Source organism: Bos grunniens, chromosome 8, assembly GCF_055505025.1.
Source record: "Bos grunniens cultivar Pamir isolate PY7600 chromosome 8, Bosgru_T2T1.0, whole genome shotgun sequence".
In the NCBI taxonomy this organism is placed as follows: Eukaryota; Metazoa; Chordata; class Mammalia; order Artiodactyla; family Bovidae; genus Bos; species Bos grunniens.
In genome coordinates this window covers 23,460,932-23,474,071 of record NC_141172.1, presented here as the reverse complement: position 1 = coordinate 23,474,071, position 13,140 = coordinate 23,460,932, and the positions used below count along the sequence as shown (strand labels likewise).

Here is a 13,140-nt window from a genome sequence, read left to right as displayed (position 1 = left end):
GGACTCTCACCCAGGGTTGCCAGTAGCTCCAATGGGGGAAGGAGAAAAAGGTCCCCATCAGAATGGGCCAACTAGAGCCAGGCACCCGCTTCTCCGGAAGGCAGCCCCGGGGCTCCGGATGCAGCCCCATGAGGGATTTATCTTGAACTTTAACCAAAGGCAGCAGCCTTGTTCTATCCCACTCCGACAAAAGATCTTGTTCTTTCTCTCTCTCCACTCTATCCTTCTCCCCTTTCTGAAGACTGGCATTCCCATCCCCTCTTGTTCCCAGACGGTGACAGAGGCGTCCATTGGTTACTGATGTTGCCAGTGTCCACCCGCACTGCGCCTCCAGTTCCGGGATTTGCCGATGCATTTTGTTTAGCTGTGCCTCAGTGTGACTTCCCAGGTCTGGAAAAGCCCTTCTACCCTGGCTCCTTTCATTCAGTTTGGGCACCCACCCTTGTGGTTCCTTGAGACCTGCTCTGTGTTGTCTAATATGGGTGACCAGTCTTTCCTTTCGAAAGCCCCCATGCTCTTGGCTTTCCAGACTTCATCTACTCCATCTTCTGTCTCTGAAAGGTTTTAGTCTTTTTTGACCCCTCTCTCACCCCTTCCTCCCTGGTGTTGTGCATTTAGACCCAGCTGTTGTTTAAACATTCTGCACATCTCCTCTCCTCTGCATGCTCAAGTCCTTCCCGAGGAGCTCCTTACTCCTCAATTAGAGGTGAAAGTTTAAAAGAAGCTGACTATCCCTAACACTTCATACCTTCTGGGATGGCCTTATTAAACAAACAAAACAAATAAAAACCTCAGAAAATAACAAGAGTTGGCAAGGATGTGGAAAAAGTAGGACCTTGGACCTTGCTGGTAGCAGTGTAAAACGGTTCAGCCTTTGTGGAGAATTGTCTTGTGGTTTGTAAGTTAAGCACACAATTACCATATGATCCAGCGGTGTTAGCTTGGGGGGATATAACTCAGAGAATGGAAAACAAATACTGAAAACCTTGGACATGAATATTCATAACAGCATTGTTCACTGTTAAGGACACTGTAAGAACATTGGATAAACAAAATGTGGTATACATACAATGAAATATTACTCGTAAAAAGAAAGTATTGCTACCTGCTACAATGCAGGTGAACCTCCAAAACAGTATGCTGAGTGAAAGAAGTCAGACACAAAAGGTCACTTATTGCATGATTACACTTTGATGAAATATCCAGAATAAGCAAATCTGTGGAGACAGAAAACAGATTAGTGGTTGCCAGGGACTGGGGAAAGGGAAAAGGGGAAGTGATGGCTTCATGGATATGAGGTTTCTTTTTGGAGTGATGGAAACATTTCAGAACTGGATAGAGGTGATGATTGCATATTATACTTGCATTAACTGCTGCTGAACTATATACTCCTAAAATGGTTAATTTTGTTATGTGAATTTTACCTCAGTTTAAAAAAATCTAGGGGAAAAAAAGAATTGGCTATGACTCCCCCCTAGTTAAAAAAAGATAGACAAAAAGAAATTAAAAAAAATTAGAGGTGAGATTCTAGAGTTAGGTGGTCCAGTCTGTTTTTTCAAAAAAGCCAGGTGACCTATGAAGAGACAATAGACTCAAATCCAGTCTGAAAAATAAAATGATGCCATTTTAAAGCTACAAATTTGATCTTTACCTAAAAGTAGGTTTGGCTTAGGGTGAGAAAACTGACAAGGGGGAAATGAGGAAGGCACTCCCTGCCTTCATGTGGGCCCAGGACCTGGCTGGCAGAAAATTAAGGGGGGGCTAGAACAAGTCTGGTCCTTCTCATTCTTCATGAAACTATTCTTTTAAAATTTTTTACCAGTATTTAGTGCAGGCCTTATCTTTAAAAATGATTATTCAGGTAAATTAGGATGCTTCATAATTGGGCAGAAAAAGAGTCGTTGATTCTTCACATCAAGAGAGGACTCTGGGCAGTTTCAGATGGCAGTGTTTTCGTGTGTGTGTGTGTGTACGTACATGCTCAGTTGTGTCTGACAATTTGTGACCCCACAGACTATGACCTGCTAGGTTCGTCTGTCCATGGGATTTCCCAGACAAGGATATTGGAGTGGGTTGCCATGCCTTCCTCCAGAGCACCTTCCCGATCCAGGGATCAAACCCAAGTCTCTTACATCTCTTGCATTGGCAGACATTGGCAGGCAGGTTCTTTACCACTAGCGCCACCTGGGAAGCCCCAGTCTTTTCATAGCTGCTCCTGTGATCACAGAGGCAAGAAGTATCCCCCTAAAATGGTTACTATAGAACTTGTAAGTTTCCCTAGTTGTGAATTTTTTTTTCTTGTTAAAAAAAGATGTGTGGCCGCATTCATCTCCATTTACAAAGGACATACTGGGAACAAGCTGCTTTAGTTTTGCCCTTTTGCTTAATATTCATCTTCTCATTTTTCATCCCCCCGCCCCCAGATCAGCAACGTCTTGTTTTTCATCTTACCGCCCATCTGCATGTGCTTGTTCCGGCAGTATGCAACGTGCTTCAACAGTGGCATCTACTTAATATGGACTCTCTTGGTTGTAGTGGGTAAGTGGATTTGTTTGTGAGCATGGGCTGAAAGGGAGGAAGTGCAACTCCGCACACTCCCTGACCCCTCTGTAAACCAAAGTCACTCTGACGTCCTAAGAAACTTTAATGTTGTTTCCTGGACTCCAGAAGGAGGACTCTTTTGAATATGGGCTTGATGACAAGGTTGACTGTAATTATCACTTAATTGCATGGAGAGTTCATTTATATAATAGTCACTGGTGTCGTGCCAGTGCAGTTTTATGTGAACTTCTGAGGAAAGTCTTGTGAAACAATTGTATTCGGATGAAACCGTGGTTTCTAAAGGACTAAAATTTAAAAAAACAACAACAAATTCTAGATGTTTGATCCTTGGTAATTCTGGGAAATATTTGTATAATTTTTATTTCCTTCCACAGGCAGATTAGGAATTCTTAACTGTGAGAGAATGTTGACTTTTGATTGACTGTGTGTTCCCAGGAAGGCTCAGTGGATGAAGACACACTGAACTTGTGCAGTTATTAAAGTTCTGATATGCTGGTGTTTGGGCCCTGCTTCAAATCCTCTTTCTAGACGTGAAGTCTGTAAGCCTAGATGTAGGTTTCTTCCTTCAACTTCTTTTCTCAGAGAGAGAGAGTGATTTGGTCATTTCGGTAGCCGTTTATGAAAAGGCTGTCCTTAATCGGTGTGTTGAATTTGTGAGTCTGTTCTTCTCTGCGACCTTTTTTTATTGGCTGTAATTGATTCTAGGAATTGGATCCGTCTACTTCCATGCAACCCTTAGTTTCCTGGGTCAGATGCTAGATGAACTTGCAATCCTTTGGGTCCTGATGTGTGCTTTGGCCATGTGGTTCCCCAGAAGGTATCTACCGAAGATCTTTCGCAATGACAGGTAAGCTTGTACTAAATTTTTGCATTTATTATGCAGTACCCCATATGACAATGTATATATTAACAAATATCACACCCTACTGAGTCTAACCTAGTGATGAGCTTTATCATATATTTAATATCCACTGATTACACTGTCAGAGAAAAAATTCTGCCAGATAAAAGAGGTAATTTTAATATACTCAGGGAAAGAATTTATCTAATGTTCATTAGGAACACAAAGTCAAATATCTCCCTTATTGATACTGGCAAAATTAGAAGGTTCAGTGGGGGAGAAAAGACTGAATGGTTGTTCAGAGACCTTTGATTTCCTGCTAGAACATCTTCTTGGGTGCGACCCAGATCCACTACTTTTATATATTTATAGTAGAATGCACACTGAGGAATTGGTTCTTGGAGCTGTAGATACTGTAGTATTCAAATTGTGTCAGTTTGCTTCTGATGAGAGTTACACATTAACACACATACATATACATGCACATTCAGGCCGAAAACCCAGAATTTTAGGAAGAGATGCCTTTTAATATCCATGGTGTTATGCTTATATGGTTATTTATCCAGTAAATAGTTTATGGACACTTACAATGAAGTTTTCTAGGGCTAGAATTTAACAGTAAACAAAACAGCAAGGTCTCCACCCTAAGTGAGCTTACATTGAAGTTGGAGAGATTATGAATCAATAAACAAATAGTATAATGTTAGGGTGTGAAAGTGCTGTGATGAAAAATGAAGCCGGTAAGGGGGTTATGTTGACTTGGAGTGCTGACTTAGATTTTGGTCAGGGAAGGTCCTTTCTGAGGCACTCTTGGATTAAATGGATTAGCTGTACAATCTTCATCCTGGGTAGCAGGATTTGAATTAGATAGTATTATCTTTAAACACCATTGAGCAAAAAGAAGTATCTTCAAGTGGAAAGGAAGCTGTTCCTGATGAAACATGATGATAGATGAAATATGGTCTCCTGGTGCAGAAACCTTCTCCCGAATGCGGGACGTGTACTTTAGAAATCAGAGATAGCCTAGGCCAACCTGCTGCGTTTCAGTTGTGTTTCTTGTTTCCTTGTTCAGCTTCAGGAGAGATTGGGGGGATCAGAAAGCTGCCGGAGGAGGGGAAATGTGGAGGTGGATGCTGCTCGGCAGGGGCATGAGGTGGCTTGACCAGCGGGGATGTTTTGCCTCTGCCTGAGCAACGCACCCCTGACCTTTTGGCTTTTCCTGTTGTTTCCAAAGATGCCCACCAGTTACTTACTTCCATGATTTCCGGCAGCATGCTTTCATTGTATTGAGAGCTAAGGAACCACTTTGTTCTTAGATCTGAGTGTACAAGCCCTGGGATCAGCGAAGCTGACAAATTGGGAATAAGGGTTTTGTTGTTTCTGGTGCTCTGGAGACCTGGGTTTGAAATTCCACTGGACAGTGTTTAATGTGTTCTTAATAGAGAATCTTGTTCTTTTCTTATTTCTTGGTGGGAGCAAGAGAGAAGAAAATGGGGCAATGCTGTGGTAACAGAAGCTTACCAACTTTAGTAACGAAACACACCATGAGGCAGGGCGGTCTGCACTGCGGACCTTTCCACGCCTGCACTCAGCTGCCTCTCTCAGGGGAAGCTGTGGACCCCCTGTCTTCAGTTTGGGGAGAGTCCGTGGAGGCACTGAGAACCCTCTGTGTCTATATCCCTGGCTTTGCAGACCACCTGGGTTTGATTCCTAGATTCCCTGTTTTTAAGAAAACAAATGTATAACTTGTTTTGACTCTTGAGGTTTCTGTTCGCTCATCTATAGAACTGGCTGACTAATAGTGGTCACCACAGGATTCTTGTTAGATGATCCTGCAAAGCAGTTCATAGAGCACTAAGAACACAGTGAGCACTCAGTCAGCTTTCATTCTTAACAATGGCACATGGAGATTGCTGCCCAGTATTTGAGATGTGCATGCTAATTGAAGGATAAAAATGAACATTGATCACTTTCATGAGCAAAGGAAGAAAAGGTGACTGTCATAGGAGAGGTAGCTCGCTGTAAATAAGGATTTCAGCTGTGTCTGTGGACCTTCAATTTGCCAGTGGTGTGGACAGCAAGAAGGCAAGAAGGGCAGAATGTTGAGCGTGGACTTCACCTCGTGATGTGGGAATAGGCAGCATCTCTGGCGTGGAATGGCATGCCAGACCAGAGATCTCAGGGCAACACCAGGAATTCTGCAGGCTGGGGATTGAGTGGTTAGCTGCCTGAACTTGTATGATAGTAACCATTTCTCTCTCCCCAACCACCCCACCTTTTTTTTTTTTCTTTTTCTGGTCTAGACTTTGCTGGAATATTTCTAAGAACCTCTAAGGGGACTTCCTTGGTTGTCCAATGGTTAAGACTCCGCACTCCCAATGCAAGGGGCACAGGTTCTATCCCTGGTTAGGGAACTAGATCCCACATGCTACATGGTGTGACCAAAAAAAATTAAAAAATTAAAAAAACTTAGTAGTGGTTCCAGTGTGAAATTTCTGGAGAAGAGAGGGGATTGTGTGTTGGCTAAGTGACTTTGGATCAGCAGATCTAGATTTGAGTAACAATCCACTTTTTCTTCTGCACTCTGGTACCTCCTTTTGCTCATCTATAAAGAAGAGATAGTAAAAGTATCTAACTCAGGGGTTAGAAACATATGTAAAAATCATATAAAGTATATAGCATAGTGTCTGTTACAGAGTAAACACTCACTAAATGCTAGCAGTAATTATGAATGGCTAATACAGATAAGTGTTTTGAAGATAAAAATTATGCAGAACAGCAGGGAAATGTAAATAGGAATTGTTGTTGTTTAGTCACCAAGTCATGTCTGACTCTTTGCAACCCCATGGACTGCAGCATGGCAGTCCTCCCTGTCCTTCACTATCTCCTGGAGTTTGCCCAAGTTCACGTCCATTGAATTGGTGATGCCATCCAACCATCTCATCCTCTGTTACCCTCTTCTCCTGCCCTCAGTCTTTTCCAGCATCAGGGTCTTTTCCAATGAGTTGATGCTTCACATCAGGTGGCCAAAGTATTGGAGCTTCAGCTTCAGCTGAATAGGAATAGGAATAGTAAATGGGAATAATTGGTGGGATTTTCTAAAAAGGGCTGTTTTTCATCTTGCCTAGAATGTCTGAGGAATCGTTGGGATATGCACTCAGCTGTTGCTGGTTATTAATAATTTGACATTTCTGTTTTTTTTCTAATTTGACGTTTCTGTTTTGAGAAAAAAGCAAACTGTTGTAGGCTAATTGTATCCATTTTCTAAAGAATTTATCCTGCTGTGGTCCTTATGATGTTTTGTCCACAAAATCTAGCGATAGTCCTCACCTTACAATCCAGTTTATTTTTTGAATCCTGAATAGCAGGGATGCAGGCTGGGATCTGCTTGTCCTGCTGTCTCTGCTGGGTGACTTGAGCTCATCCCAGACTCTCTGGGCCATATCAACTCCGTACTTAGGAAATGACAGGGTTGGACCTTCCAGGACCAAATGCTGGAATCCTGTGAACATCAGAGGCTTGTTCTAAACAGGTTATGTTTTAGTTGTTGTTTAGTTGCTAAATTGTGTCCAACTCTTTTGTGATTCCCATAGACTGTAGCCCTCCAGACTTCTCTGTCCAAGGGATTTCCCAGGTGAGAATACTGGAGTAGGTTGCCATTTCCTTCTCCAGAGGATCTTCCTGACCCAGGAATCGAACCCAGGTCTCTTACACAGAAGGTGGATTCTTTACAGCTGAGCCACCAGGGAAGCCCATTTTAGCCTTAAAGGGGAGTTTAAAGCAGTGAATCTTGTCCAGGGATGTATCTATCCCATGCCAGCCATCTGGGGAGTTTGTGGACATGTTTTTGGTGGTCACAGTAATGGAAAGTTTTATCATCCATAAATTCCATTTCACTTCAGAAGAGTAAAATGGGCATTACCAAATGTTTGATATGAAAAAAGGGGCTAAAGGGCCTGACAGGGTTAAAAACCATCTCTTTAAAGGGAAGCTAATGATAACAATAGTAACAGCTTTATTATAATAATATTATGATGATGGTATTGGGTTGCTGGATTTGGGTTTGGGGAATACAGGAAGAAGGTGTGCTAAGGGTTCGCCAACCTTGTGTTCAGTTTGAGCTGATCATGGGTTGCAAAGTTGAAAACAGGACCAGAGGCAACAGTTGGGGATGTTTAGAGAACACCGTGTGGGGCCCCTTGCCTCCTGGGTTTTCCCAGCTCTCTCTGTCCTCAGGGCCTCTGGTGACTCTGTTGGCTTCTGCTGGTTGCAGAACCATGCATTCACACAGCATCTTGGTTGGCTGAGCTGCCTTCCAGAAGCGCATTCCTCCACACCCTCTGGGGAGCGGTAGGGAGGTGTCTGCCCATGTTCCTCTTAGAGAAAGCATGTTTCATCAAGCTCGCTGCCTTTGAAATCTTTGGCAAGACTACAGAGAGCCTTTTTGATTGCAGCATCAGCTCAGTCGGCTTTTCCCTATGACATTTTCAACAATAATATTATTTAAAATAACATTTATTCTCAAATCATGGTCATGAAAACAGAAATAATGGATTTTATTAGCACACACCATTGTATCAGGCACTGTGTTGAGTGCCTTAATGCTTATAAGAACACTGCAGGGCAGGTGTCTTGATTTTCATATGGAAAACCAAGGCTTGGGGAGTTTTAATGACTTGCCAAAAATCCCATGGGCTGCTAAGGGATGGAGGCAGAATGTGAATGTACAGGGGTCTCACTGGACACGTGTGCCCTGACTCACTCTGTTCTGTGTCTGGGTCCTAAACCTTCGGACACAGGGAAGTGGTACAGTTTGAAAGTATCTGAATATGTGTTTGCTGTGGTTGTTATTTAGTCGCTCAGTTGTGTCTGACTCTTTGTGACCCCATGGGCTATAGCCCTCCAGGCTCCTTAATCCATGGGATTTCCCAGGCAAGAATACCAGAGTGGGTGCCATTTCCTTCACCAGGGGATCTTCCCGACCCAGGAATCAAACCCACTCTCCTGCCTTGCAGGCAGATTCTTTACCAGTGAGCCACCAGGGAAGCTCATAATTATGTGTTTATCTAATTTAAATGACCAAAAAGCCTTGATGTATCATGGAACCTCAAATCTAGTGATAGAGTTACTGGGGGGGGGTCCCCAGGGGCCAGGCACATGGTGGGGACCTGGGGCTGTGTAACGCTACTGTACTCAGGCCAAGCTGCAGACTTCTCTAGTAGCTGAAGGATGCCGGGGCCAAGGCCGGGAGACAAACACAATTCTCCTGAGGATTTGCTGCCTGGATCCTTTCCCATGTACATACATTTTCCCGCTGGTCAAAGTTCAGGGCTACAATTCCTGTTCATTCCAGTCAGAAAGTTGGCAGCTTGATCAATGATTTCCTGAGCCTTGATGATAAATGGTTTTCCTCTTTACGAGATACACTTGTATTTTGAACGTTTCCATGCACTTTGGTTTCTTTCCAATGGAATTTCATTCAAATTAGTTTCCTAATGTGACGCTTTCCAGGGCTCCTGGCCAAAGTAAATGGTGCTAATGAGGAATAACAGAAACTTCAGGAAAGTCATGTGCCCCTAAGTTTCAGTCATAGATATGGGCCTTTGAGATCCTCTAGTCTAGACCAGATAGGAAATTTATAGATAAGAAAGCAGAGTCCCAGGGAGAAGGAAAGCAATGTGTCCAGGGTCACGTCGCCACTTCTAGCTCTTTCCACTGAAAGCACCTTCACTGAAGGGCTGTTATCAGTTATTTTTGATTCCAAAGGATGGTATCAATTATTTCTTTAACATTTCTCATGTCTGAAACTTAACACAAAATTCCAATGCATAAGAGGCTGTAGATTCTCGGTCAGTACAGATACCAGGATTTTAGACTTGTGTGCTAGACACATGGGGAATTTTTCTTTTTTTAATCTAGGATGCTTTATGGTTTGTAAATGATCTGTTTTTCTTATACATGTTCACCTTGTAGAAGAGGGGTGGGCAGACTACATCTTTGGCCACATGGGTGACTTATGTGTTTTTTGCAGATTAAGTGTTACTGTTGCACAGTCATGCCCATTTGCTTACTTACTGTCTACAGTGGCAGGGTTGAGTAGCTGTGGCAGAGAACCTATGACCTGCAAAACCTAAAATATTCACTATCTGACCCTTTGCAGTAAGAATTTGCCCAAACATGCTGTAAGACACCTGGGGGGAAAAATACAGAAAAGTACTGCTAAAAATAATCAAGTATTCATCTTATCCTTAAAGGCTCAGGTTGATTATAATTGAACCGTTTTCATAGCTAACTATTTTGAAAATTTCTGATTGTTTCCTAAGGGTGAATTCCTAGAAAAACTGAGCCAGTGTGGGAGAGTGGTTTGCAGGCTCCTGGTACTTTGTGTGGAAAGTCTTTTGGGCTTGCCCTCCTAGCATCAGTGCCTGTACTCTGCCAACATCCCGCAAACAAACACGACCCCCTTTGCTAATGGATTTGGTTTGCTTACACCCTTACAGGGGCAGGTTCAAGGTGGTGGTCTGTGTCCTGTCTGCAGTTACAACGTGCCTGGCGTTTGTCAAGCCCGCCATCAACAACATCTCTCTGATGACCCTGGGGGTTCCCTGCATGGCGCTGCTCATCGCTGAGCTCAGGAGGTGGGTAGCAGTCTTCCTCCCCGGCCCTCAGGCTGTCCTTGGGATAGGAACAAACCAGCTCTGGGTTCTTTTAACTCCTTTGAAGAGGAGTTACTCCTCACAAAGAGTCGTCCCTGACTTGTGGATTAGGATCAAGTTGGATGGTTTGGTTCAAAGTATTAATCTCGTTTTCAGAAAGAAGGGAGGAGTATAAGCAATATATTCTAATGATCCAAAAACTAGCTTAGGAGGAAAATCTCAGGACCTGGTAAGTGCCTAGACCAAGCTGCCTGGAGTCAACTCTGCACAAAGGAGGATGTTGTTGTTTAGTCACTAAGTCAACCCCAAGGACCATAGCCCGCCCTGCTCCTCTGTCCATGGGATTTCCCCCACAAGAATACTGGAGTGCGTTGCCATTTCCTTCTCCAGGGGCGTCTTCCTAATTCAGGGATCGAACCCATGTCTCCTGCTTTGGCAGGTGGATTCGTTACCACTGAGCGACCAGGGAAGCCCAAAAAGGAGACTAGATGTGTTCATATGACAAGAGTAAGAAGAAAAGCAAAGTCCTAAAGAGGCTATTGTGTTTATACACAGAAGGAAAAAGAAATGAATGTCTGTATACAAAGCAGCATTGCTACTTTCCCTGAGGCTTAGTTTCTTTCTTTCAACCTATCAAGTAAAGCCCTTTACTGTTTGCATAAACATCTTCTTGTGTCAAGTTGTATGTGCAGAGTTCAGGTTGATACCCAGACACATTATTGGATTGGCCAAAAAGTTCGTTTGGGTTCTTCTGAAAAGTAGTTTAGCTCTTGTGTGTCTTTATGACTGTCTTATTCAGCCCCAACTAAAACGCATCTAAATCACTACCCATATTGTAATACTCTTTGAAAATGCTTTTTCTCTGTACCACTTTTAGAAATCCACTCTAAATTCATGGTTTATTGTCATGGACGCAGATGGTCTTAATTGAAATCTTGTATTTATCCCCCTTTGTGAGAGTTTCTCTGTGTAGGGTATAATCAGCTTTCTCTCACTCTTTGTTTTGAGTGGAGACATGTATATATTTTCTACCATTGCTTTGCCTCTGGGGAGTGTTTTGATTATCAGCAATACCAGGCAAGGTCAGAGGTGGTTGGTGAAGGGCGATATAAACTTGCTGGCCGGCAGTGGAAGGACTGTCCTGTGTTGTCTTGTTGGCTTTGAGTACCCTTCATGGACCTGGGAAGGAAGAGACCCATTTCAGAATACTGCTGCTACTGCTGCTAAGTCGCTTCAGTCGTGTCTGACTCTGTGCGACCCCATAGACGGCAGCCCAGCAGGCTCCCCCGTCCCTGGGATTCTCCAGGCAAGAACACTGCAGTGGGTTGCCATTTCCTTCTCCAATGCAAGAGAGTGAAAAGTGAAAGTGAAGTCGCTCAGTCGTGCCCGACTCTTAGCGACCCCATGGACTGCAGCCCACCAGGCTCCTCCATCCATGGGATTTTCTAGGCAAGAGTACTGGAGTGGGTTACCATTGCCTTCTCCTACTAACAGAGCTTAAAGCTCTTTGGAAAACCATTAAATTGCTGATAAAGATATCTGAATGGATTTGTGATAGTCCAGTGACGCTGGCTGATGTTAGGCCTGAAGTCAATAGAATGTTCTCCACTTAGCTATGTTTCTTGAGAATTCACTACAATCTAGTTTTCATTATAACTCCAGAGTTTCATGTTTTAATCTATAATTTTGTTCAAAACTGGCTAAAGAAAGGGAAACTTTTAAATTCATATTAGCTAAACAAGAGCAAATCAAGGGGCAGATTTTATAGAATAAATAAATTCTCCTTCACAATTGTGATCTTTAAGCAGGGAAACATTTTCCTTTAATACTCTAATCCTTTTAAGTAATTACAAAGGAAATAATTTCTATTCTATATTTGAAATTTTTTACCCCTGAAAAGCCAGTTATCATTACAGCTAATTAGTCTTCATCATTACCTTTAAAACTTGCAGCATTGTGGAAGTATTCCTCCTTCTATCTCTAGGATCTGTCTTTCTACTTACTGATTATCCCCCTCCATTCTCCATTTCTTATTTTGCTCCTGTAAATTGTCTACTGTGTCATCCCTCTCTCTCTGAAAGATCCTTCCCATTAGCCTATTGAATCTCTCCCATTGTCTCTAACACCCAGCCTAGCCTCATTACCTCTGTCTCCAGCCATCACCCTTAATCTCTCATCTGTCACAGCCATGCTTATTTAAAAGGTGTCTCCATCTGTTTCCTCTCATTTATTCTTCAAGCTACTCTAACCTGGCTTCTGTGCCCACTTTGATACCCAACCCCCTCTCGGTTGTACATCCACTGATCACTTTTTAGTCCTCCTGAATCTCACTTGTTTTCCCAGCTTTCTGTACAATTCACCCCCTCAACCCTGGACCATTCTTTCCTGTGATTCCTATGACACCACATTCTTTTTTTTTTTTTTTTTAACCAGTTCTGCAGCAGCTCCTCTTCAGCCCCTCCTGAGAGCGCCTTCTTTTCTATGCACCTGTCCATGCAGGGAACCCATAAGGTACACCCTAACCTCTGTTTTTCTCTCTCTACACTTCCCTAAGACTTCTCATCTACTCCATGCCTTTAATTCCTGTTCATATGCTGAAGAGGAAGGGAAAATGGAAATTGTTCATCTCTGTTTTAGTCACTGAACTGGAAAGCAGTCACTAATGTGGTGGGGCTCTATAAATTTTTTCATAAATCTTTTCAAGGGCTACATATAACCCTCCTACTGACAGGGCTTTTCAGGTTGTTTTCTGAGCAGATCTTTCTGAGCCTGCTGTCCATCCCATATTCACTGATGCTTTTGCCCATGTTTCCATCAGATGGCTGGGAAACGTACCAGGAAGTCAGACTTTAGACACCATTAACTTGTTCAGCAAACATGAACAGATAAAATTTGCATAAATATGAAGGGGTCATATTTATGTTAGACACAGACTCCTGCGAGTGAGCAAGCTGGACTGACTGGGGTGCAGGCCTTTGAGGGACAGAGACCCCAAAGGAGGGGTGGAAGGACCCTCAGCCACCAACTCCCTCTGGGCATTTCTCCCCAGGAAAAGAAGTCACCCTCTTTGTGAGCAATTTG

The 13,140-nt window shown here is 43.1% G+C and overlaps 1 protein-coding gene across 6 annotated transcripts in view; it reads left to right on the top strand.

Annotated features, from left to right (window-relative positions):
* The window catches only part of ACER2 (alkaline ceramidase 2), a 32,433-nt gene that overhangs the window by 7,949 nt on the left and 11,344 nt on the right, over positions 1-13,140 (top strand). For all 6 annotated transcript variants that reach the window (XM_086414945.1, XM_086414942.1, XM_086414944.1 and 3 more), the window contains exons 2-4: positions 2,424-2,538; positions 3,268-3,409; positions 9,904-10,041. In XM_086414945.1, the coding sequence (XP_086271071.1) occupies positions 2,424-2,538; positions 3,268-3,409; positions 9,904-10,041 (395 nt within the window). The remainder of the gene's footprint in view (positions 1-2,423; positions 2,539-3,267; positions 3,410-9,903; positions 10,042-13,140) is intronic.